The sequence below is a fragment of the Argiope bruennichi genome, chromosome 5, assembly GCF_947563725.1.
Source record: "Argiope bruennichi chromosome 5, qqArgBrue1.1, whole genome shotgun sequence".
Lineage (NCBI taxonomy): Eukaryota > Metazoa > Arthropoda > Arachnida > Araneae > Araneidae > Argiope > Argiope bruennichi.
The window spans coordinates 110,927,132-110,950,645 of NC_079155.1; the positions used below are offsets into that span (position 1 = coordinate 110,927,132).

General features: G+C 26.0%; 1 protein-coding gene across 1 annotated transcript; it reads left to right on the forward strand.

Moving 5' to 3' along the window:
• Window positions 1-266: 266 nt before the first annotated feature.
• On the forward strand, window positions 267-22,805 carry LOC129969453 (nucleolar protein 10-like). Its single transcript, XM_056084028.1, has 17 exons — window positions 267-732; window positions 6,544-6,680; window positions 7,962-8,027; window positions 8,918-8,978; window positions 11,350-11,432; window positions 12,926-13,004; window positions 14,532-14,681; window positions 15,607-15,673; window positions 15,757-15,809; window positions 16,797-16,875; window positions 18,078-18,205; window positions 18,292-18,393; window positions 19,266-19,334; window positions 19,523-19,690; window positions 19,803-19,975; window positions 21,109-21,205; window positions 22,662-22,805. Exons 1-17 carry the CDS (start codon window positions 406-408, stop codon window positions 22,752-22,754), a joined length of 1,932 nt encoding a protein of 643 aa, XP_055940003.1. The 5' UTR covers window positions 267-405; the 3' UTR covers window positions 22,755-22,805.
• Window positions 22,806-23,514: the final 709 nt, after the last annotated feature.

Genomic DNA, 23,514 nt, shown 5'->3' on the forward strand with positions numbered 1-23,514 from the left:
AAAGCAAAGGGCGGGGTTTCGCAACTTCTTTCTGTAAAGTCTCAAAGCAATTGCCAATCATCGGAGATAAAATTTATTCCTAAAATCTACTGGGATTGAAAAGGAAATTTTGGTGTTTAAATATATAATTATAATTAATTAACTTTTTAAATTCAAAGTTTTCTAAATAATTTGTAAAATGAAATCCTCTAATTAAATATTTTTATATGTATTAAGAAACTTATTTGTCTTCTCTTACTACTACTTCTATCATAGTATACAAAAATGATTTATTTTGGTTTGGCAACCACGTGTTTGTGTATCAATTTTATTCGAACATGTGTATGAGAAAATTTAGGATGCATTCGAAACGTAAACTCTGAAATCTTGTTAATCAATTTAGGCATCATCTGATCGACGTTTAAAATGCAAATTCAAACAGATAATAACGTGAAAATTTACAATCTCAGTTGCGGGAAATCTTTACCAGATTGGTTAACTGAAAGAAAGAGACGTTTGCTCCAAAAGAAAAATGTGGATATCAGACGCCGGATCGAACTTATTCAGGATTTCGAGATGCCTGGTGTCAGCACTGGTATCAAAATATCTCGTGATGGGAATTTTATTTTTGCGACCGGTATTTATAAACCACGCATTCGTTGTTTTGATGTAAATAATTTATCGATGAAATTTGAACGATGTTTTGATGCAGAAGCAGTACAGTTTGAAATACTAAGTGATGATTATAAGAAGGTAAAATGAAACAAGATTTTTTTCATTTTGTTTGTGTTGCGATTGCGTTAAGAATTTTTTTGTAAATACTTTTGTCAATTTTGTACATGTGTATTTGATTGTGGTACTCATATTAGCGAGCTGTATAATTTTGTGGTAAAATGTTCAGTACATGCTATAAGAGAATCCGTCTTTTATCCGTCCCAGTCTTTTTAAACTGAAACTAAAGATGACTGTAGCTTAGAAAAGGTGTAAATGGTTCTTTAAGACAGAGCATATAAAGAGAGAATGTGTGAGAGGTTTTTTAGGAACCATTAAGATTGTTGAAAAATGAACCATTTAAGCTATACAATAAGCTTAAAAAAAAGACTCTACTTGTGGGATTTAAAAAAAAAAGACTCTACTTGTGGGATGTAATAATTATTTAAATTGTACCTATAGCTTTAACAGGGTTGCCATACCACCAGGAGAACCAGAAAAACCCAGGGAATTTAAAAATCAACAGAAAAAAAAACAAACAAGAAAAATGCTGGGAAATTAAAAAAATTTCATAAGTACTGGGAATTTTAAGTTTCTTAGTTATTTTTGGTCTTAGTTAAGACTGGTCTTTATAACCTAGAACATGGCCAAATTTTACTTGATATCTCTTCCATTAAACAGAATTGCAACTCAAACGTGGAAAAAAATCCTTGTTTTTTTTCATGTATGTATATTCAAAATATGTAGAAATGCCCAAATAGAACTCATGAGCTTCTTTGCATACATGGTGTGCAATCCATCTCAAATACGTTGAAATTATATCAATTATAAGATATAACCAGTTATCTCAATGTTAATTTAATGATTAAGCCACCCCAATTTTAATGTTTGCTGTTATAATATTAGTAGCAACTTTCATTGCAAAGTTTTGGTAATGAGTTGTTATTATGTTTTAATAGGTTTTTGTCTGGAATCTTACTGTCAGAATTATATTTCACCAAAAATTATTTGCCAAAATTGCTATATTAAGATTGAAAAATGTTAGATAAATATAATATATATTTAAAATACGGTGATATGGATTTTTTTTCAAGTTGAAATGAATGAAAATTTATGGGAACCCTATATTTAGTTGATAAAACGGATTTTAAAAAGATCTCAGATTATAAATAGTTTTCTGTTAATAGTCTTAAGGATATATATTTTTTAATAGTTTGCTTTTTGATTTGAAGTCATTTGTAGGATATCTGCCCGCATGAACTTTGTAACTTTTATTATTATGATTTTTATGCACTCCTTACTAAACAGAATTAATAATTTGTGTTCTTTAATGTTAAAATTGTCCTAAGAATTGAATTTTTCCTGATTATTTAATTGCATATGTACTTAAGATTTTAATGTGTTATATAATCTTAAGGAATGGGTGTTAACAATGTTTGATATTTCAGAACTGTGTCTTAGATGGAAGATTGAATTTAGATGTATACTATAACCATACTATAAAACTGTATATAATCATACTACCTAATACTATAAAATATTACAAATGAGATGATAATATTTTTAATTTGCAAGTGGATAAAAAAGTTAATAAGCATTGTTTACAGAAACTATTTTACTACATCTGATTGTATATTGCATATGGTTAACCTAAATATAATTACAACATATTTCTTTCTCTACCATCTAAGTGACTAGGAATATAATCTGTGGTTGACAAAATAATGCTGAAAGAACTTGCAGCTTGTAGACTTTCACAATAAAGATATTGTTGGGCTTGACTGATTATATATTTCATCAAAAGAGAGAGGTTTGGCAGAAGATTCATTTTGAGATCTATTTGCAGGGGGCTTTCTCGTTGCCCAATTTGTTTGAATAGCCCTACTTCCTAACTACTGACCGTTCATAGTTGCTATGGCATTTTCAGCCTCCACTTTTTTAACAAATGAAACAAACCCATAGCCTTTAGACTTGAGCGTCTGAGGATCTCGTACTACTCGACAGTCCGAAATTTCCCCAAAAGGTGCAAAGGCCTCTCGTAATTGTGTTGTCTCGATTTCTGAACTAAGGTCTCCAACAAAAATGTGATGTGTTTACTACTTCTCATCAAGAAGAAAGCCTAAGTGATAAAATATGGTTGCTGGACAGTGGAGCTTCTTGTCATATGGCCAAAGACAGTATGTGGTTTGAAAAAATAATCCCTGAAACAAGGGATATTTATTTAGCTGGTAAAGACTCTCAAATTTTGTGTGAGGGAATCGGAACAGTTAAAACAAAAACTGTAAGTATTAATCCTAGAAATTTAACAATTACTAATGTTAGCTATGTTCCTGAACTAAGATATAATTTATTGTCAGTAACTTGTTTGATGGATAAGGGTTGTAAAATTAAATCGAATAATAATTGCATGTTGATTTTTGATAAAGATAATAATTTAGTTACTAAAGCATTTAAAAATAAAAATAGATTAGAATTATATTTGGAACCATTGTATAATTCAGAGTATTATTTTTCTAAACAATCCACTAGTAATTATGAGATTTGGCATTACAGATTATGTCATTTAAATCCTAAATATATGCTTAAAATGAAAGATTATATTGATATTAATGATATAAATGATTTTAGATGTGAAACTTGTGACATAAGTAAGATAACCAGAAAAACTCATCCTAATATTGATGTAAATCAAAGTTCTGAAATTCTTGAATTGATTCATGCTGATCTGTGTGGTCCTATTAAACCTGAATCATTAGGTGGCGCAAAATATTTCATGATATTGGTGGATGATTTTTCTGGCATGCATTTTACTTATTTCTTAAAAAATAAAAATGAAGTGTTTAATATATTTTCACAATTTAAAGCCAAATATGAAAATTTAACCGATAAAAGAATTAAAAAATTAAGAACTGACAATGGCTTAGAATTTGTAAATGAACAACTTGATACTTATCTTGCTAATTCAGGAATATTTCATGAAAAAACTATTCCGTACAATAGTAAAAGTAACGGTAAAGCTGAAAGGGCGAACCGCATTCTTTTAGAAAGGGCTAGATCTTTGTTATATGAAAGTGAGCTTCCATTAAACTTTTGGGCCGAAGCCATTAATTGTAGCACCCAAGTGTCTAATGTAACCCCACGTAAAGGAAAAGAAAAAATACCCCTTGAAATTTGGACAGGTAGAAAACCGAAATTAAATTATCTTAAAAAATTCGGCTGTGTGGCTTATTTTCACGTTCCGAAAGTAATGAGAAATAAATTTGAAGTTCCAGGGAAACGTGGTATAATGCTAGGATACGCTAGAGAAAGAAAGGGTTATCGAATTTATGACATCAAAAGCCGAAAAATAATAGAAGAGAGATCAGTTAAATTCAATGAATCTTTAAAAGGTAGTGCGTATTTGGGGAAAACGAAAGCAGAAACTTGGGATATTAATTCACTTCTTGAAACTTCTCCAGCGGCATGCGAGATAAATCAAAAAACAAAAAGTGAAATATCTAGTTTAGAAATTCCTGATGAATCGGCAGAGGATGAGAATAGTGATTCATCAATTCTATACTAATAGTTCTAGTAGAACTTCGCGTCAGACAGACGCCGCTATAGGGGATGAAAACGAAACACCAGATGTTGAATCAAGTAGTAATAATATCGTAAATCAGATTCCAGTCAGACGTTCGGAAAGCTCAAATCTAAAATGTCAGCTAATGTAGTTTATAACATTCCGAATACATACTTAGAGGCAAAAAATAGTGCTGATTGGAAGAACTGGGAAAGAGCAATGAAAAATGAATTGGATTCGTTAAATAAACATGAAGTTTGGGAAATAGTAAATAAGCCTGCAAAAACAAAATTAATAAAAAGTAAATGGGTATATTCTTTAAAACAAGATAACTCTGGTGAAACAAAATATAAAGCGAGACTTGTAGCAGCAGGTTTTAATCAAATAAAAAATAAAGATTTTTCCGAGTCTTATTCACCCGTTGTGAACATCGAATCTTTCAGAATGTTAATGGCACTTGCATCTAAATTAAATTTATTTTTTAAGTTCTTTGATGTTAAAACTGCATATTTATACAGTGATATTGAAGAAACTGTTTAAATGTTACCTCCACCTGGTTATGAAAAATTAATTGGAGATGAAAAAGTTTGTAAGTTGCAAAAGAGTATCTATGGCTTACCACAATCTGGTAGAAACTGGTATATGACTATAAAAGGTGAATTAGAAAAATTAGGATTGATGCAACTGGCCTCTGACAATTGTGTATTCATTAAAACTGTTGGTAAAAATATTTTTATATTATGTATGTATGTAGATGATTTAGCAATTTTTTCTAATAATGATGAAATGTATCAAGAGATTGTAAATAGCATCAAAAGCATATTTGAATTACAAGAGAACAAAACCGGTAAATTTTTAGGTATAGAAATTGTAAAACATGAAAATGGTATTGGTCTGTGTCAATTTGAATATATTGAATCATTATTGGTTAAACATAATCTAGAAAAATGTAAAAGTGTTAAAACTCCAATTGTAAAAGGAGAAGATAAGAGTTTCCCTTCCACAAATGAACTGGTTGACATCACAATGTATCAAGAATTAATTGGTGAACTTTTATATTTAGCTAATAGAACGCGGCCTGATTTATCATTTGTAACAACATATTTGTCACAATTTAATCATAAACCAGAAAAAAGGCACTATAATTTAGCTAAAAGAGTTCTAAGATATTTAATGGGTTCAAAAGATAAAAAATTGTTTTATGACAGTAAGTTTGGTTTTCTTAATGCAAGTTCTGATGCTAGTTGGGGGAATGCAGAAAATGGCAAATCATTTTCTGGTGGTGTAATTAAATTAGGTAATTCATTAATTTCATGGAAATGTCATAAACAAAAAAGTGTCAGTCTGTCAACATGTGAAGCTGAGTTATTTGCTATTTCTGAAATATGTAAAGACATTATTTGGACTGTAAACAATTTATAAATAATGCTGTAACCTTAAATTCAGATAGTCAAGCAGCAATTCAGTGGATTAAGTGCACCAGGTCTTCAAATAAAGCAAGACATATGAATTTACGTTTTCATTTTGTGAAAGATTTGTTGAAAGATAATGTAATTAAATTAGAATATGTTCAAACAGAATGTTTAATTGCAGATTTTCTTACAAAAGCTGTTAGTGAAGAAAAACTGAAGTATTCTGTGAAAAATATTTCGTTAATTTCTTAATTTTTGTATTTACATATAATTTTTTGTATTGTTGTGTGCATTTAATTTTTATGTGTATTATAAATGCTCGAAAAATGTCACTCGCAGGAGGGGTGTGTTGGGATGAAGTGAGCGGACTATTTTTCTCGCGTAGGAATATCTGTGTGACTCCGCTTCTGTCGCTTCGTTCCGCCACCATTCCTCCCGCGAACAAGATGCTGCGTGCTTAATTGTAAATACCTGTGTTCTTTTCTTTTCGTTTTCTATGTCCAATAAATGTGCTGCCTTCAAAAACCATGCTGAGATTATTGAAAAGTAACAACAGATATAAACCAAAATTTATATATATTTATTATATTTATATGTTGCATTTCCCCCATTAATGTGGCATGCAAGTTTGGAGAAGGGATGCTAGTTCAAATGTTATCTTTGTCTTTTGCCCATGGCTCAGAATTTCAAGATTAATCTGAATATAGCCCTTGTATTGCTTGCAAATAGGGTGCAGAATTAATATAAAACACGAAGTGTTTTAAATTTAGAAATAGGAACAATCTAAAATGAAATTTTCATTTTTGCATATATATATATATATATATATATATATATATTGCACCTTTTTATTAATTATTTTTTTTCTTCTTTCCATTGCAGTTAGCTTTACTTCAATGTGATAGAACAATTGAATTACATGTGCAACATGGAAGTTATTTCAAACTTAGGATACCAAAATTTGGCCGTGACTTGAAATACCATAAAGCTTCTTGTGACCTGTTAACATGTGGAGCTGGGTAAACTTTTAGAATTCATTATAGATTATTTGCCATCTAATTATAAAATAGAATAATATTCCAAACACAATATTTTCGTCTTGTTTTTTAGCATTTTCTATTATATATTTTTGAGAGAAATTTATGAAAATATTTAGACACATTTCAAAACATGGAAGTCAAAAAAGGATATTAATATATAATTTGTATTTATTTTTTCTTTATATTTTCATATAATTGCACAAAGAAGTATGAACTATGAAAAAGTATGTAAGTTATTTGGCTTTATTATAAAATATTATTTTATGATTATATCTGTTATTTTTAGTTTTAAAATATAAAGGTATAGGTAGCGGTTAGAAAAAGAGATTATAACAATGCTTGCCACAGAAACTTGTAGATGTCCTAAATGTGCATGATTAGATCTTATAACTTATTTCTTCCTAGGTTTATTTACTTTATCTGTATTACTTTGATTCTCTATATTCATGTAAGAAATTCTTATTTAATATTGTTCTTTTCTTTTCTGCTGTATTGTCTTCAGTCTTTTTGGTTGCTTTACTTTTATATAAATGAGAGAGAAGATTTAATTGCTACATTTCGATCAGAAGTGTTAATGGAGAAATTTGAAATTTAGTTTGTATGTAATGTTAAAGAGCAAATTGAAATCAAATACTAAAATAAATAATTTTTAAACATCTTAATTTTCAGTTTGAAAGCTCAAAAAGTTATAAGCGATGTTAGCCAATTAAAGAAATAAATTATTAGCTGCCATCAAGTTCAGTAGATTTGAATTTCTTAAAATACCTTATTTCAGTGTATGTTTATGAATCTAATAATTATGTCATATATATAACGAAAGCTTGAAAAATACATTGTAATTGACAACAAATAATATAGAATGAATCGAAATTTAATGGGCCCAACTTTTAGATAGGGTTGAATATATTACAGCAAATTTCTTGCTCACAAATGGTTAAGTGAGGTATAACATAAGAAACAAACATGAAGGCAATAAATTATTTAGTATTATAATTAATAAATTATTTAGTATAAACATTATTTTTATTTTACTTTTAATAATAACTAAAAATCTGCTCCAGTTATAGTATTAAGTGTTTTTGATAGAAAGAGAAACCATTACTTTCAGTTTGTGCCAGAGTTGTTTATTAACAAACCATTTTTCATCTAAATAATATTATTACATGTATTTATTAGGGGATATCAAACTTGTAGAGTTTCACAGGATATTATGTTGCTACTTTCATGTTTTAAAATATAATTTGATATTCTTTATTTTAGATCTGAAATATATCGTTTAAACCTTGAACAAGGAAGGTTTCTGAATCCATATCATACTGAAGCTAGGTAAAATATTTTTTTATTTTGTTATTATTAATAAATCTGCTCTTATTTTGGCATGTCCATGATATATTTAACGTTCTGTTTTGTCAATTAATATAATTTAAATATGTATATAATACACAATTATAATGAGGTTAAAATAAAAGTAAACCAAAACATTGATACAAATGAAACTACTAGAGAGAGAACTGTTTCCATTTTCTGCATGAATGAGGAAAGCTAAATAATAAAATGGAAGAAAAGTTGAAGACAAAAAAAGGAGAATAAATGTTAAATATATTCTAATATATGTGATAATGTAATTATTAATTTATTACATTATATAACAAATGTATCTGCAGGCTTGATATTTGTGGCACAAATTATTTGTTATGCATTCTTTTTATTATTTAATATAGCTTAAAATCCTGATATTGTTTTTTTAAAACATCTGTCTTAAAACTTTTATTTGCCACTTACTGACACTTTACTAAGTAGCCCTTTTTAATTCAGTTGATAAAAATATTTTGAATATATACAATTTCAAATTTATTTGTTAATTTTTTTACTCATTTGAAGGATAAATTTATTTTTAACATTCATATATAAATATTTGAAGTGTGGCATTAAAAAAGATTTCTGTTCCTCTAATCTTTTTCTGATTTTTTTTGTACTTTTTTAGACTAATCAGAAACATAAACTTTTGAATCATTTGAATTTAATGACATGATCACAAAATGCTTAACTATTATTTAATGAAAGATAAATTAGGCTCTAAACTTAATGAGTACAAATTTAGATCTTTAAAATTTGATTTGACGTAAATTAATTTTAAATCTGTTGAGAACATTAATATATGTTTTGATTTAGCTTCATAATAAATTTTTTCTAACTCCAACTTATTTGATTTTCAGCTCATTGAATAAATTAGCTATACATGAATACTATGACATTATTGCTTGTGGAACAATGGAGGTAATAAAATTATCATAATTCCTTCTTGTATATGTTATATTTTTGGTTTATACTTTAAGACAAAAAATATCTAATAATTTTTAGCTAATATTTATTAACAAAAATAGAATTTTGTTAATTTTTTTATCTTTAACGTGTATGCTATTGTCAGTAACAACTTAAGATGATAATAAATAAAAAGCTTCTATGAATATATTACTGGTAGATTATGTAGTTAGTATTTCTCTGGCTGCAAGATTAATGGTCATCATGAAGTTAACTGACATTAATTTGAAATGTAAATCTTATCACTAAGAATAACAACTGAATATTATTTAAGCCAAGTTCTGATAAAATATATTAATTATTTTCAATGTATTAAAATTATGTTTAAAATTGTTTAATTAGAATACTTTTTTGGTAGTGTCAGTTTGTGGTGATGTTGACTGCTTGAATTTTACCTGACTGGTGGAATTTTTTCAATTAATATAATAATAATTTTTATTTGTTTAAAATTAAAAAAAAAGAAGAAAGATTTTTTAAAAATATCTGTTTAGTATAGATTATATAAAATGAATAAAAAAAAGAAAAGAAAAGAAATTACAATACTATAGAATTTAAAAGATAAATGAACCATAAAAATATGATCTTAATGATGCTATGATATGGGACAGGTTTTAATTAGGAAGTACAGATACACAATGAGTATTGTGCAAGATAGTTTAATAACACTACTGTTAATTTGCTAGAATTAAGAGCATGTGATTATACCTAAATGATTTAAATGAAATTGTATATAGCTAATAATGCCAGTGAGCCAGCTAGTTGTCACTGATGTCTAGTTTCCTGAATTTTTTTTAAAAAAAAGGAAATTGGTAGTTGCATATTTAAAAGTTAAATATTTGTCAAGATGGTTTTTGTTTTCAAGATGCATTTTTGTGTGTGTGCTTATTTTTTAGGCCTTGCCTTCTTATTCAAATTAGAATAATGTACATGTGCATGTTAATATCTATAAAACAGAAAAGTAAATTTAATTATTATTTTATGATATAATGTAGTTTCACAGATTTTTTAAAGATATACACCTTTAATTTTTTTCAAAAAATTATACATAAACATAGTATTATTTATTTCATGTAAATAAGTACTCTGATATTGGACAAGTAGAAAAAAGAGAAAAAAAAAAATCAAGGAAACATTTTTTTAAAATTTAGAATACTTTGTTCCTTATATTAAATAATATCTTTTGTGATAGGATGCATGGGGGGGGGGTATATAACTATAAACTAATCTCTATGCCTGTCTTTATAAAGCAATAAAATACTTTCAAAATAAAAATATTAAGATAAAACAGTGAAATTTTCTATTTTTATATCTTACCATCTTGTAAAAAGTATCGCCTATATACTTGAGGCTTACTCATGCAGTTTATTTTTATGAGTTATTTTAATACCATTGATCTCATTTCACTATTCTTCAAGTTCTTCTTTGAAATAGCAATAATTTTAGTTTTATCTGCAGCAATAAAATAATTGATAAAAAGTTTAAAAAAAAATGTTAATTAAATGGACTGATTAAAACACAAAAAAATTAACAAAAGGTTATCCATGGCCTTGACTACTACAGAGGTCAAATTATCTTAGAGTTTTCAATAACTATATCTAGGATACATTTTTACTTATATATGATACTAATGGCAAAACATCCACATATTGATGATAAAGAAAATACTTCATTTTTTTCAACTTATCAATACTTTAACTACATTTTTTTTTCATTAATGATTTTAAAATAGTTTGAAATTGATGTCTGTTAAACTGGTAATTTAATTTAATGTTAGTTAATAAAGTAACTGTCCAGTATATGAAAAAAATCATCATAGCAAATATTTGAAATAATATACTTATTGTTCCAAAATTTAAAGAATAAAGCAAATTTGTAGAATTTGAATAATGAAGCATGTTTACAATGATTAATTTGAATTATAACGATTCAGTTCCATTATTTAAGATATTTTACTTTTTGTGAATTTAATTTTTATTATATTTTCTTGAGATTCTGTGGACAGAAGAATCATAAGACTATATTGTTGCAAAATATAAATAATTAAATGCATACCTAGTCCATTAAATTTTTTTGAAAGAAATGGAACAATGAAAAAAGTCATTATTCAAATACTGATAATGTTCTAGAAATTATATATATATATATATATAAACAAATTCTTAAATTACTTAAAGGATTGAATTTTTTTAAATATTTAATTTCTACTTCAGCAATGTTCTAACGGAAGGATTTTTGCTTGACAACTCTTTTGTGTCACATTTTATTGAAATGTCAGTAGTCCATTTTTAAAAAAATATTTTTTAATAGTGGAATTTTTATATTCCAGGGTAAGGTGGAAGCATGGGATCCTCGTCAACGGGAGAGAATTGCAACATTGGATTGTGCACTGGCTGTACCAGATTATGATAAGTATGAATTTAAGTTTGGCTAAATTAATTGAATTTGATGATATACTCAACATATATATTTATGTTCACAATTTGCCTCTAATTGTTTAATCCTAATAATGTAAAAGATTCTTGTAAACATTAAATGCAATTCACAGCCATAATTCAATTGGAAATTAATCTTTAAAACAGATTTATCTGGTTATTATTAGTAATCAGCTAGTTTAGCTATTTTTGCATCATTTGTAACTACCCATTCTTTTTTCTTTATTTGGAATGCAGTTTCTTAAATAAATAATCTTTTATGGAAAATGCATTTAAAGATAAGTTTTTATTTATTAATTATATTGAATTTTTACTTCCTCTTGTACAAAGTATAGAGAAAGTATTGTAATCATAAAAAAACACACAAAATTGAGATTTTTTTTTTTTTTACATTTACATTTTCTTCTCATTAATTCCTCTCTTAAAGCTATTAAAAAGCTAAAGTGAACACAATATCTAAAGTTTGATCTTTCTGCTTCTCTGAAGAAATTTTTTTAACTATGAGTGGATTGTAAATCGAGAATATTAATAATCATTGCTTTTTCAGATCTATGGCCAGTTTATACAGTTATTTTTTGTAATAACATTTTCCATGATTTCTTACACCAGTTCAATTTTAAATAAAATCATTTGCACAAAAAAATAATGTCTAGAACTTTTTATTTTAAGTCAAAAACTTCTTTCTCGAAGGCTAAAATTTTTTTTTTTTAAGCAGAAGAATCCTTTAGGTTGAGATAAGATTTAAATAATTGCAGCAGAATTTTGTGCTGTTTTATTTTTTTATTAAAGTAATTATTTTTACATGATGTAGAATTAGAGCTGACACTTTTGTATTGATTCTCTTTGATCTTAATAGTGATCTCTTTATAAAATTCGATCACTTTCAGTTTTTAAATACCTCAGCTTTCTTTTTGCATAATCCAGTTATAATAGCTTAATATTTCTCTAAGTAATGGCAGAAGATTACAGCTGATTTCATTTTATCTGTCTATAATGGGGCATTTTATCTAATTTCCAATTTGAGCTATAATTCCAATTTCTAACTAAATTTAAATAATTAATAAGTAAAAAAATAATAATTTGTTAAAAGCTGACAAGTCCTTTTAAAAATTTGGACATGAAGGGAATAAAAAGTGTAATGAAAAGAGCACTGTGGATATCAAACTACAGATTAGGTACAATTAAACTAAGAACTAAAACATGTTGCCATGTTTTAATGTTCCCACCAAAACTTTTTAATTCTATATTATTGTTGCCATGTCAAATATTTTATTGAATTTATTAGTTAGTAGGACTTAGTCTTTAATATTTTAAAAACAAAAATATTGCTATAATATTGCATATATTGGTATACTTTTTTGTACTCTATACTTGTATCTATACTTTTATCTTATGTTAATGATAAAAATTTGATTTTGTATGTTTGATTGTTTAATATATTAGTATATTTATAAATAATATTTCTTTCAGTATTGAAGGTTTTCCATCTATAACAGCACTATCTTTTAAAGGGGATTTAACAATGGCTGTAGGAACTTTTACTGGACAAGTAAATATAATTTTATTATAATTATTTAATTTCACTCACCATAATAAAATTACAACATCAAGTCATTGGTTCAAAATATCAAAAAAAAAAAAAAAAAAACAATAAATGATATTCATAGCCATTTTCTGAATTACATGCTTTTTTCCCTCTTTTTTAAAATTAATGTTTAATTTATATTTTGTGAACTTGGAAAGAGTGGATTAGACAATAATTTGGAATAGAACGGATAATTGATAATTTTTATGTTTCAAATTAAATTTATATTTTTAAAAATGTTGCAATACTTTCTTTCTTCCTTTTTTTTTTTTTGCAAGTATTTTATTCCTGGAGCAAACTCAAACCATTTGCGTTCCATGTGATTTATGATCCTCAAAACGTTTATGAAAGATGGTGGCATCACAGCAAATTAGTATGTTATTAATGTATAATAGTTGAGCATTTATACTACAGAACTTGTGACTTTGCTGCACTGAAATAACCTCAATACTTCTGTTCAATTGCATTTCATGTTTTTAGGAAATCTCAAAAGAAATTTATAAACAATATTGAAAAATGGCCTACATTAAAGAGCTTGAAATAAAATTTTATTATTGGTGATTCTATTACGATTATAGAATTGTTTCATGACCCCTCTGCCATTCGGTGAGAAATCTTTTCAGTTATCCTAAATATTGAAATTTTTTTAAAAGTCAGTATTAAGTATGAATAAAGTCAAAAGAAATTTTTATATAAAAAATTCATAATCATTTGCTGTCAGTACTTTTACTTGTGAGTTAGATTCTGAACTTAAGGAATGCTGCTATAAGTAAGTGAAGAAACTAATTTTTCACTTATCCAAATATCAGCTTTCTATAAATGAATGTTTTTGAGTACAGACAGAAATTTCTCTTTACCCCGAACAATAAACTGAAGATCTCTTTGCTGGCTTTGTTTTCATTGTCACATTTTTAATTCAGAATCTGTAGAACAATATTTATACAAATCTTAGAATCTTTATATATTCAATATTATATTTCAGATATTCATTGACTGCTTTGTTTATTTATATGTGCAACTTGAACTTATTTCTTAGCATGAATTTATTGATATGATTTAGAATATTTTATGGGTATATAGACAGTATATTGTTTATAATTTTGTTAACAATTTTCATAATCATGGTTTTAAAGCAAATTCAATAACCTTATATAAGTATGTTGCTGTCTCATAATGATGAAATTATCTCACAAGTTTAATTTTTCTGAGAATGTCTGGGTTGAATAGAATGAATATCCGATTTCAACAATAGATGAAACTAATAAACTTAATGATATAAAGTAAACAATAACCATCTGAACAACTGTTACCATGTATTTAACTTTAAGAAATAAATGTTTTATTAGTCGTAAATATTAGCAACATGCAGCTCTACTTATATGTTATAAGCCATTTTTTTTCTAAACCAGTGCTTGTTTATTAACCATTCAGTAGCTGATGTATATATATATATATATATAACATTTCATACTAAAATGTATTTTTCTTTAGGTAATGTTATATGATATTCGTGCCAACAAGCCTTTCTTAGTACAAACTCATGATTTACATCAACCTGTCAAATGCATTGAATTTGTGCCGAATGAAGAACTTTTAGTATCGATGAATCCTAACTCTGTGAAATTCTGGAAGCAAAATACGGTATATATTTTATGCATCTTACAATACCTTTAATCGATGGTATTGTTAATATATTCAAATTGAAGTATCATTTTTATTTGATATGCATTCCCTATTTCGAATAAATAACATTATCTATAAATTTTAGAATATTTTTTCAATGTTAATTAATATTCAATGATATATTTTATATATGATACTATTGATGCATTTTGGTGATAGTAAAGTATATATTTTAAAATTTTGTACTTATTTCGTTATTAATTTCTAATTATCTTTAATCCATTTATTTTATATATGAAAAAAATTAGATGTGTATTAATTGCTTTTAATGACCAGCTGTCTATCCACTATATAACTATAGTAATGTGATCATGCCAAGCAATTTTGATCATTTACAACTTAATAAAAACAACAAAAATTACTACAACTATGAAATAAACATGGATTATTCTGGTAGTTTAGCCTTGCTTGTAAAGTAGCAAAATTAATTCATGAATTAAATTAGTGAAATCATGCCTATTTTTAAAGATGAGATCTGGACTCTTGCTATATCTTTCAAAATTAGGTATTGAAGCATTTAGGGATCATGATCTCATAAGAAATAAATTAAAAAAAAATGACAGAATCATTATAGAGGTTGTGGTTGGAAAACTCATTGGAGTATTTTCCTCTATAGAGAATTTGCAGTGAAATAGTTTTTTATGATACCATAAAAATAGAAAGCAGGGGAGATCAAATGATCATTGATGCTGTATTTAGATATTAACTTTCATATGAAATAAAAATTGACAAAATTGTACTAGTGATTGGCTCATTGAATATATATACATCTGAAAATACATTATTTTAAATATATAGAGATATTTTTAAGTCCTTAAAGTGCTTTAAAATAAGCTAAAAAATTAATTTTTTGATAATTGTTTGAAAATATTTCGTTTTCCAGGGGGATTTTTATTTCAGTGTTACTTCACCTGTTCATCTGAATGATTTATGCATTGTTCCTAATTCAGGTAATTTAAGTATGCTTTATGAGTATTTTCAGTTGATTTCTGCATATTCTTATTAGTAAATGAATATATGTTTTTTTCTCTAGGTCTTTTCTTTTTGGCAAATGAAGACAAAAAGATTTTGTCGTATTTTGTACCTGTAAGTATTAGTTGATTTGTTCTTATTTTTACCTTTTCCATGAATTTTTTTATGGTATAATAAGTTAATATATATTTGGCTTATAGCTAGCTTTCTATAAAGTGCTTTTTGTTTTCTCAATTTTTTTAAAAATGCATTTAGCATAATGATATCATCATTACTCTATTTGTTGCATCCACTACTTTCAGAGTTGAAACTGCTAAATTATTATTCATGATTACTCATTGTTTATAAGAAAACACTCTAAAAAAGTTTAAATTTTTTAATAAATTTTGGAAATATTATAAAATAATCAAATTTAAATGAATTTTAATCCTTATTTTGTGATTATGCAGGTCCTGGCTAACCTTTTCAGAAATATGGCATTAATTCATTTCATAGTAAATTATCTGACCATCAATTAAGAAAAACAAATATATGGTGCAAAATATCAGAAAATGAATGTCATTCAGAGTAGTTAGATGATACATTGCTGTATATGTACTTCTCAATGTTTCTATGAATAACAGCTATAATCATTTTAAAGTGAGATTTTATTTACACCTAACAAGTTACTGAGATTATGGTATTCCAATTGCTTGATTTAAATGGTTAAATCAAGACATTACATATGGTTTAACAAATCATAATACTTTTTCATCATAATGCCTTTTAACTGATCATAACATCTTATTTCCTTTTACTTTTCATTAAGAATTTTGATGAGATATTCATTTAATTATTATATTTCAAGGATATTTTCTATGCCCATGGCAAGATCAGTCCTGGTCATATAAATAATGTTGCTAAAACATTGCAGGAGTTTTAAAAATAACATGGCATTGTTTTGTTTCTTTCCTTTGTCAAAAAGGCACAATAAATGCAGATATTTTTAAAAAAAAATTATATGATAAAATCGTGCAGTTGTTGAGTGATATCTGACTTTGAGGATATCATAAAATCTAAAATTTTCTCTTTTTATTGTTTATAAAATGTTTTCTTCTTTAGACTATTGGCCCTGCACCCAAATGGTGTTGCTTCTTGGATAATATTACAGAGGAACTTGAAGAATCTAAGCAAGATGCAGGTAAGAAAAAAGACTTAAAGTCAGATATTTTGCTTGCTAAAAAAACCTAGAAATTGTGATTTTACCTTTTAATTGAAGTAAATGAAATAAAAAATTGTATATTTCAAACTTAATTTTAGAATTTCTTTTTTAATGCTTATTATTATTCTTTGATATCACAATAGGCTTATCTGAAATCTACTTCTGCTTAATTTGATCATGTTATGACAATAAGTTTGTATTAGAAAAGTTATTGTTTTAATTTTTTTAAATATATAGTTAAAAAAAGTTTTAAATTCATTTAATTAAGTTGCTTGTAGCAAACAAAATTGTAAAATTAGATGTCATGTAACTTAAAATATGATCATTTTCTACTACAATTTCCAGTGTTTTATTCCAAGACGAAAAAAATATTAAAGTTTTGTTTTAAAAATTTCTTTATAATATTGTTTAGATCTTAGAAAAGTTGTTGATTACATTTTACTATTTTGACTGATTACATTAGCATTGATAATTAAAAAGTAATTATGTGATTGCATCATGAAAGTTAAATTGCTGCGTACATGTCTGTGAGTTTGTAGTCTTTTAAATCAACTGAAGCATCTTTAAAAGCTTGGTTGGTTTTTGCTTATTTTGCTTAGAACAAAACTCAAATAAATAATATTTTATTTTGCAATTGTGATTTTTTTTTCAGTGTATTCACTTTAAAATAAAATCCTGCATTAAAAAAAAGTAAAGTTTTTTTTTCTTTATATTGAGAATTCAATTGTGTGAAAATGGCTGATTTTAATTACTTTTTTATTACTTTATATGGACTTCAATCATAGCAGAAATTTTTTATTCTTGATTCTTTCACTAGCATCTGTTATAACAGTAGCATTTCAAATATTATAACCAATAAAATTTCTCATTGTTGCTAAAAATTTAATCATTTTTTTTGTGAAAAATCTGTCTTTTTCTAACATTTAATTGTCAGAAAAAAAATTGATGAAATTCCCTCCCCATAAACTCCTTTTTTATTATTCTGACTACATGTTGTTAATCATAAAATAATGTTCTAATTCATAATTAATATGTAATGAAGTATTATATTTGCAAGTTCTGGTAAAATTATTGTAAATTTTATATGAGGATAAAATTAATGTTAAAATTAAACAAAATGCTTTTCATTCAGGGTTGTTTTATTTGACATGAACTAATTATCTTGATAATTCTTCTTTTAGTATATGATGATTACAAATTTGTAACCGAGAAAGAACTTCAGCAGCTGCATTTAGACCATCTAATTGGAACAAATTTGCTTCGAGGTTATATGCATGGTTATTTCATGGATGTACGGTTATATAATAAGGTATGTTACTTATAGAGTTGAAAATATTGTTACTTATTTTTCTGCATTTTAGCTGTAATTTTGATTACATTCATTTATTTTTGAAGGCTCGAGCAATAATGCAACCAGAAGCTTATCAGGATCTGAAGAAAAAAATGGTCCAGAGTAAAATTGAAAAAGAAAGAAATGCAAAACGAATTCAAGTTAAGGTATTTTTCTTTTTTAAAACTTTAAATCAAGATAACTAATTTAATTTTTAAAAAAGCATAAATGTTCAATTATTTAATTATAGATTTAATAAAAAATCATTAAGTAAAACTTTAACAATTTTATTTTGATGCTTTGATTATATAACAGAAAGTGCAATTTTAAAAAGAGCATAAATATTTTAAAAACTGAGCTTTTAAGTTAATTATTTTTCCATATAAGCATAATATCAACTGAAACATTCCTTAATTGTTTCTTTTTAATTCACCAAGAAACCAAACCTACTCCTTCTCTTCTGTATACATAGCCCCAAGGTGGCTAATTTGTATTTATTTATAATGAGTTTTTAAAAGTATCTTTGGTACAAAATTCTTTAGATTTCAAGTTATTAATTGCATCTGAACAAATAACAACAACAACAAAATGTTTACACTCTTTCATAATTTACTAATTGGAGCTCTAAATTAATTGATTAAAATAAATGGCAGCTTCGAGCATTAAGTTTATAATTTTTTGTCTTCAGTTTATGTTTTTGTGTTTATTCCAGAAATCTGTAGAATTGGTTTTTAACTTTTGTGCTTGTAATGTTTTTATTTAGATATTTTAAAACAAATATATTTTTTATTATTTCTAGTTCATTCTAATTTATAAAATTATAAACAGATTTTTTTTTTTTTTTTTTTTTTTACTTATAAGCAATTTTAGCTTGAAAAGATTATTAATATAATTAAAGGAGCTAATTTATATTCTAATATTGAATTAAAAAATATCTACAAAGAAAATAAATTTGTTAGAACAGAAATTTGTAATATTTTTCTGAATATTTTTTCTAATAAATTTTAATGATTTACTGATTGTCAATTATCTTTTGCAGCAATTACCAAGCATTAATAAGGATTATGCGCAGAAACTTCTGGAAAAGAAAGCAAATAGCAATGAAGAGGTTTTATTATTTATTTCTGTCAATTTTTTTCAGTAATTTGTTAGCTAATAAATTCATTAATTAAGTAATTTTTAGCAAATAGTTTTTCATTTGTTAAATTTTTTCACATATTTTAAAATTACTTTATATTTAGATGTTAATGAATTTTCTATGTATGGCTATTTACTTATAATTTAATTCTGTTGAAGGTTGTTAATCCATTTGAAGATGATCGTTTCAAAGATCTTTTTGAGAATCCTGATTTTGAAATAAAACAAACGGATGATGAATATGCACGCATTAAAGCAACTGTTGAAAGGGCGAATAAGAAGAAAGTTACTATTGTTCCAGAATCTGAACCAATGGACTTACTTGAGGTATATGAGATAAAATAAGCTCTTAAAATATGAAGATGATGGATTTGTATAAAAGATATATATATATATATATATGTTAGATAGTCTACATTATACGTGTTTCATCATTTAGGAAGAAAACAACTACAAAAGTTCTTCTTCTGAAAGTGAAGATGAAGAAGAAGAAGAATCTGAAGATTCTGAAGTGGAACTTCCTGCTGATAAAAAACGAAGAGGAACATTGAAAGCTGTTGATTCTGAAAGATTTAAATTGCTGTACAAAAATGATGAGAATGAAGATGAATCGTAAGTATTATTTGATTATTTTAAGGTATTTTTTTATGCTATTAATGTTAAAAAGTCCTGAAGAATCATTGATATTATTTACATGTTGTGGTCATTTACAATAGTAAAATTCTTAACAAATGAATAGGATGAATGTATAGAAAAACAAGCTAAAACAATTTTAATTAACTTAAATAGAAGTGCTATGAAACCTTAGTGCAACATTTTGCTATGCTCCAGATTTATTTCTATTAATTTTAATACTAAAATATGCATTTTTAGCATTGTTGGTATTCTTTAATTTATTATACATTTTGAACTTTTACCACATTTAATATTTCTAATCTGTTGTCTTTACCTCCCTCACCACAAATATGTCTATAGCAGATTGATAGATGGGCTGGGATGGGAAGGTCATGGATTGGTTTTTTTTGCATATATTTCTGATCATCTGTTAAGGGAAAAAAAATTACTATATCTAACTAACATTTGTTGCCACCATTTAAAGATGCTTTTTTTTAATTAATTAAGGAAAAAAGTAGACATTGATTACTATGTTTTGGGAACTGTGTTTGGGGGGGGGATTTTTCTTTTCTTTTTCCTATTTTAATTTCTATTTGCTTTAATAAATTGATTGAAAATTTAATCTTCATCTAATAAGGAAAATTGTTTTTTTGTTTTATTTTCTGTGAAAATAATCATAGTTTGCATGCATTCACACATAATTCAAATTTTCTCAAATCAGAAAAAAAATATATAAATGTTAATTATTAATGTGAAATTGATTTTCTGAAAACAATTGAAAAAAAGCTTTTATAATTATTCTTGACTAAATTGGAAACTTTCAAATAAATGTTTTTTTTTTTTTTTTTTTTTTGTCAAATCTATATCTAAAATATCTATACCACATTTGCTAACATTTTTAACCCAAAACTACCTTTAAAAAATGTATTAAGTTGTTTGTATTTTGAGCTGTGAGATATAAAAATGGAGCAATTTAATTATTTATATTACCATAAACTAATATTTATTTGTATTTTTCTAGACACCAATAAATTTTAAAAATAAATCTCTTGTAAGGATCCTTACCACACTTTTGCTTGAGTGGAATTTTGAAAAGATTAAAAGTCTTGTGTTTCTCTGATTTTTCCTAGAATTCCTGTAGAAGAGAGATTGAAAAAAACGCATGAATCTTTTAAAGAATCAAATGCTGCTGCTGGAAATAAAGTTGTAACATGGACAACAGGCAAGGTAAATAGAACCCTTAGATGTTTGTTTTTCCCTGCATAAACTTTAAAATTTTTGACTGCCCAGGAAGTTTTTTTCTTATGATTTCCTTAAGTTTAATGTATTGGATACATATTTATAAATCAAATCATTATCAAAATGTTTCAAATTATAAATGATATTTTATCAAATTATTTAAATAGTCTGGGAAGTAAAGTTGTAAGAAAATGCTTCTTAAATTAGATTGCAATGGAAGGTGGAAATTGCTTAATATAATATTCTAATAATATATAAAGTAATAATAATAATGATGTTCTTTTAATAAAACGTTTCCAAAAATAATCCTGGCTTGAAAGATTTAATAAGAATTCATCCAAAATTAGATTTCTTTTGACTAATTAATGCAGCACTTTTAAAAATTTATTTTCCAACATTAAAGTCTTTTTTTTTTTTTTTTTTTTTTACTGATTAAAATGTTGCTTTAATATTTTCCAATTCCTAAAGGGGGAAAAAATGTTGAAACAATTTAAGAAGCCTTGTTATAGATCTTATGCTAGTTTTTATTGTGTTTAAAAGGATAAAATGCAACTTATTGAAAAACTTATCATATTTAATTTTTTTGTTTCTCCTAATAATATATCAAAATGATTTGGGAAGAGCAAGAAGCATTTCATTCACTGATTATCCAGATATTTTCATATTTTCTCCATGTAAAATTTTTTACTTGCTCAGATGGAGTCACTATATATACAAACAAAGGTTGTGTTTCAAAAGTTGACACAGATTAAAATTTTAGATTCTATTAATACCATGCTAATTAATGTCATTCATAAAAATCAATCATAAAAACATTGTATATAATAAAAGAAACCAAAACACATGATTTGAATTGCTGGTCTAAAACAATTATTTCACATGTCTTCCATCATTGGTTCAAAGCATGTTAAATGTCTCCTGTTTCAGTTCAAAATTTCTGGAATGTAAGCATTCATTTTAAACATTTAAAAGAGATATACAAGGACATTTAATCATTTATAAAAAAAATCCAGATCTTTGTCATTATAATGTTCATGCTTGAAGTAGTGTATAAAATTCTATTTTTATTTCCTATACATTGGAGTAATCTGAAGTTAGATTCAGACCAAACATCTTGTTCAAATTCATTTTTTCCATACATATATTTAATATTTCCTGTATTTTTGAAATTCTAGGACTTATGTCAATTTATATAATGCACTAAAATTAGGAATAAAATGCTTTGAATGATAAACATTTGAAGCCAAGACTCTGATTAATGGTGTGCTATTTTGTAATAGGCAAATTTTGGCAATTTTTTAGTTACTTTTTTTCACTGATATAGATTTTACCATATAATTTTATTTTTATGAGAATTGAAATGTATCTTTATCACAATATTATATGAAACTCATCTAAAATCTGGAATCTTCATTTCTACTAAGAATTTGTATTTTATTTACAGTCTGAGAAGGCAAGTAAAAGAGAAGAAGAAAGAAAAGCACATATGAAAGAAAGAGCAAAATGTAGAAGACCAGCAAAATATATAAAAAAATAAATTTTAAATAGTCTTATGTAAATAAAAATTTTAATATTTTTATGTGTGAAATCCTTTTTATTCTATGTTTTTCAAAATGTAAACTCCCCCCTCCCCCCATCGAATGTTTTCACTAAAGTTTTGAATATTTGGCTCAGTTTGGCTTTCTGCTTGAGTCTCTTTTTAATGCTCAAAAATGTAATATATGCAATCTTAAATATACATTCAGTAGTTCAAAAAATTGAGAGTACACCTTACTTTTACTTAATAAATTCAACTTTCATTATAAATAACACATTAACGAAAGGCGCAAACATGTTTTTATTTTTACACATAGTAAATTGTTTAATTTAAAGTAAAAAAAAAGAACAATCAACAAAAGAATTCTAAATTGAAACATTTTAGAAGCATTTTAAATAAACATATGCCGATTTGTATCTAAAAAAAATGAGAATACACCAATGAAATTTTTGTAATATTTCACATAAAAAGAAAGTGTAAGTATTTAGTTGCATGTATTTTGGCTTTTATCATGGCCTTTAAACGTCGTGGTACTGATTAGACCCATTTTTGGTGGTATTTGAAGATATTTTATCTCATTTTTATTGCAACACTTTTTTTAAATTAGTTTTATTTTTAATTTTGTGTTTTTGGACCACTATTTCGAGTGTGGCCCACAGATATTCAATGGCATTGATGTCGGGGTACTGTAGTGATGTGTGTAATCTGTGGTACTCTCAATTGTTTGAGCCACTGCCTATGCTCCGAATTTCCGGCTAAA

What these genes read in the sequence shown, in the direction of transcription:
- LOC129969453 (XM_056084028.1), top strand. Translation starts at nt 406, where the DNA reads ATGCAAATTCAAACAGATAATAACGTGAAAATTTACAATCTCAGTTGC. An exon ending in TTGCTTGTGGAACAATGGAG is followed by an intron (nt 8,979 to 11,349) that starts GTAATAAAATTA and finishes TTTATATTCCAG; the next exon opens with GGTAAGGTGGAAGCATGGGA. An exon ending in TAGGAACTTTTACTGGACAA is followed by an intron (nt 13,005 to 14,531) that starts GTAAATATAATT and finishes ATTTTTCTTTAG; the next exon opens with GTAATGTTATATGATATTCG.